The sequence below is a fragment of the Mastomys coucha genome, unplaced genomic scaffold (genome assembly GCF_008632895.1).
Source record: "Mastomys coucha isolate ucsf_1 unplaced genomic scaffold, UCSF_Mcou_1 pScaffold23, whole genome shotgun sequence".
Taxonomy (NCBI): domain Eukaryota; kingdom Metazoa; phylum Chordata; class Mammalia; order Rodentia; family Muridae; genus Mastomys; species Mastomys coucha.
Genome location: NW_022196906.1, coordinates 104,485,655 through 104,487,979, shown reverse-complemented (window position 1 = coordinate 104,487,979; position 2,325 = coordinate 104,485,655). Strand labels below are relative to the sequence as shown.

At 39.5% G+C, this 2,325-nt stretch overlaps 1 protein-coding gene across 7 annotated transcripts in view; it reads right to left on the bottom strand.

The window, feature by feature from the left end:
• Positions 1-2,325, bottom strand: part of Setd2 (SET domain containing 2, histone lysine methyltransferase) — an 89,380-nt gene that overhangs the window by 63,300 nt on the left and 23,755 nt on the right. For all 7 annotated transcript variants that reach the window (XR_004111510.1, XR_004111511.1, XM_031344031.1 and 4 more), the window contains exon 4: positions 447-578. Coding sequence is in view for 5 of the 7 variants with exons in the window: in XM_031344031.1 (XP_031199891.1) it covers positions 447-578 (132 nt within the window). In the remaining 2 variants the exon portion in view is untranslated. The remainder of the gene's footprint in view (positions 1-446; positions 579-2,325) is intronic.

The following is a 2,325-nucleotide window of genomic DNA, read 5'->3' as shown; positions in this document are numbered from 1 at the left end:
AAAAAAAAAAAAAAAAAAGCCAAAAACAAAAAACAAAAAAACCAAAGCCACCAGTTTTATTAGCAATAGAACAGTTTTATAGAACACTTATAGCCTGGCAGTGGTGGCACACGGCTTTAATCCCAGCACTTGGGAGGCAGAGGTAGGCTGATTTCTGAGTTCAAGGCCAGCCTGGTCTACAGAGTGAGTTCCAGGACAGTCAGGGCTACACAAAGAAACCTTGTGGGGGTTGGGGGGACATTTATATGCCAAATGGTACAGCTAATGAGCAATGCAGTAGAAATTCATCTTAATATCTGTTTTCTATTAAACACTGGGAATCTTATTGCTCATAAGTATTCATTTAACATATAGTAAAAAGATTAAAATCTTATCCTTCATTAATTATTTTCATATTTAAAGACACACATGCGATGAGTAGGAGTGGAGCAGACAATCTTGCTTACCATTCAATCATGAGGAGCCGATTAAGGCAATCTTCTCCACACGCTACTTCACCTTGAGCTCTTTCATCCTTAGAAAGAGGTGTACACTCACACTGCATTCGCTTAATATCCCGATGGGATTTGTTCTTCTTCCTATTGGGTAAAATGACATACAATTTAGTTATGGAAGTCTATTACAGATAATAATTCAATCAAATAACTCCTGAAGCTCAGTTTCATTATTTATTTATTTCTTAAGTCAACCACTCAAAAGACAACACTAAGGTGGAAACAGACTGAGTTCAAGGCTAGCCTGGCAAGACTATCCCCTCACACTCATCCAACCCCCCCAAGAAAAGACAGTAAGAGAATGAAATACTGATGATCTAATCATTGGCATTAGTTAGATAAAAGCCAGGTATGGTGGTGTATGCCTGTAATCAAAGCTACTCAGAAGCCTGAGAGAAGGACCCCAAGTTCAAAGCCTAAACATTTTTTCATATAAATGCCTTTTTATTTACTTTGGCTATTTAAGAGAACAATTTTCCTCCTGAAAATGGTAAAACTGAAAATTAAGTTTTAAAGCTGGGCACAGTGGCACATTACTTTGTTCTCAGAACTGATCCCTGAATTTGAGGCCACCCTGGTCTACAAAGCAGGTTCCAGGACAGCCAAGGCTAGACAGAAAAACCCTTTCTTGAAAAATTCGATAGAAAACCCTTTCTTGCCTAAACCAGGCAAGTCCAGCCAGAACAATAGGAGATCCTGTACCTGTATTAGAGCTTGCAGAACACAAAGGTCTGGGGTAATAGAGCTAGCTAGCTGAGTTAGTAGGAGCACTTGCACACAAAGAAGTCCTCGGCTCAATTCCTCAGCCCCACTGGAGGGTGCGGGGGAGGAGTGAGGGGGACAGAGTAGAGGGAAGGCGAGGATATTTGTGTGTTGGTGTGTGTGTGTGTGTGTGTGTGTGTGTGTGTGTGTGTGTGTGTGTTTAACTCGGCCAAATCTTTTATGGGATCCCTTAGTAGTATAAGCCTTGTATACATGTGTTTGAAAGTGAAGTATGAATACGGACCAACCAGAGCAAGACAGGTTAGTGAGTGCCTGTGGCACTAGCTCAGGAGGCAAGGCAGGAGGGTAAGACCCAAAGAGTTCTGGGCCAGCCCAGATAATATAGCGAGACATAAATCTCAGGAAAAAAATAATTTAAAATCTAAAAAATGACTATTCAGTACAGATTTCAGAAGCAAAATTTTCTCAATAAAAATGTAATTTGGGAATAAACATGTTAAAAAATTAAAGGGGCAGAAGAAAAAAAATTAAAGGCACTGACACTGAGAAACCATAAACTGATTAATTTAAAAAAAAAAATTGGTGGGGGCTGGAGAGATGGCTCAGCTGTTAGGAGCACTGATTGTTCTTCCAAAAGTCTTGAGTTCAATTCCCAGCAACCACATGGTGGCTCATAGCCATCTGTCATGGGATCTGATGTCCTCTTCTGGTGTGTCTGAAGATAGCTACAGTGTACTCATATACATACAATAAATAAATTTAAAAAAAAATTTTGGTAGAGAAAATAAGCTATTCAAATCCTATTAGATTCTTAAGAACCCAAACTAGGTCTGGTAGTGGTGACATGTAATTGGGAATGGGAAGTTTTCAGAAAAATCAGGAGTTCTAGGCCAGCCTGGGAAAACATGAGACCTTGTCACAAAAATAAATGAATAGAATAATGTCTTAACTTACACATACATTACAAAGAAAAATTTAACAAAATTTTCAAAGTGCTTAAAGGGATGATAGCTAGACTGAATCTCAACTAGGGGGAACTTTACATAAAAGAAAATGGGTAGCCGGGCGGTGGTGGGACGTTTAATCCCAGCACTTGGGAGGCAGAGGC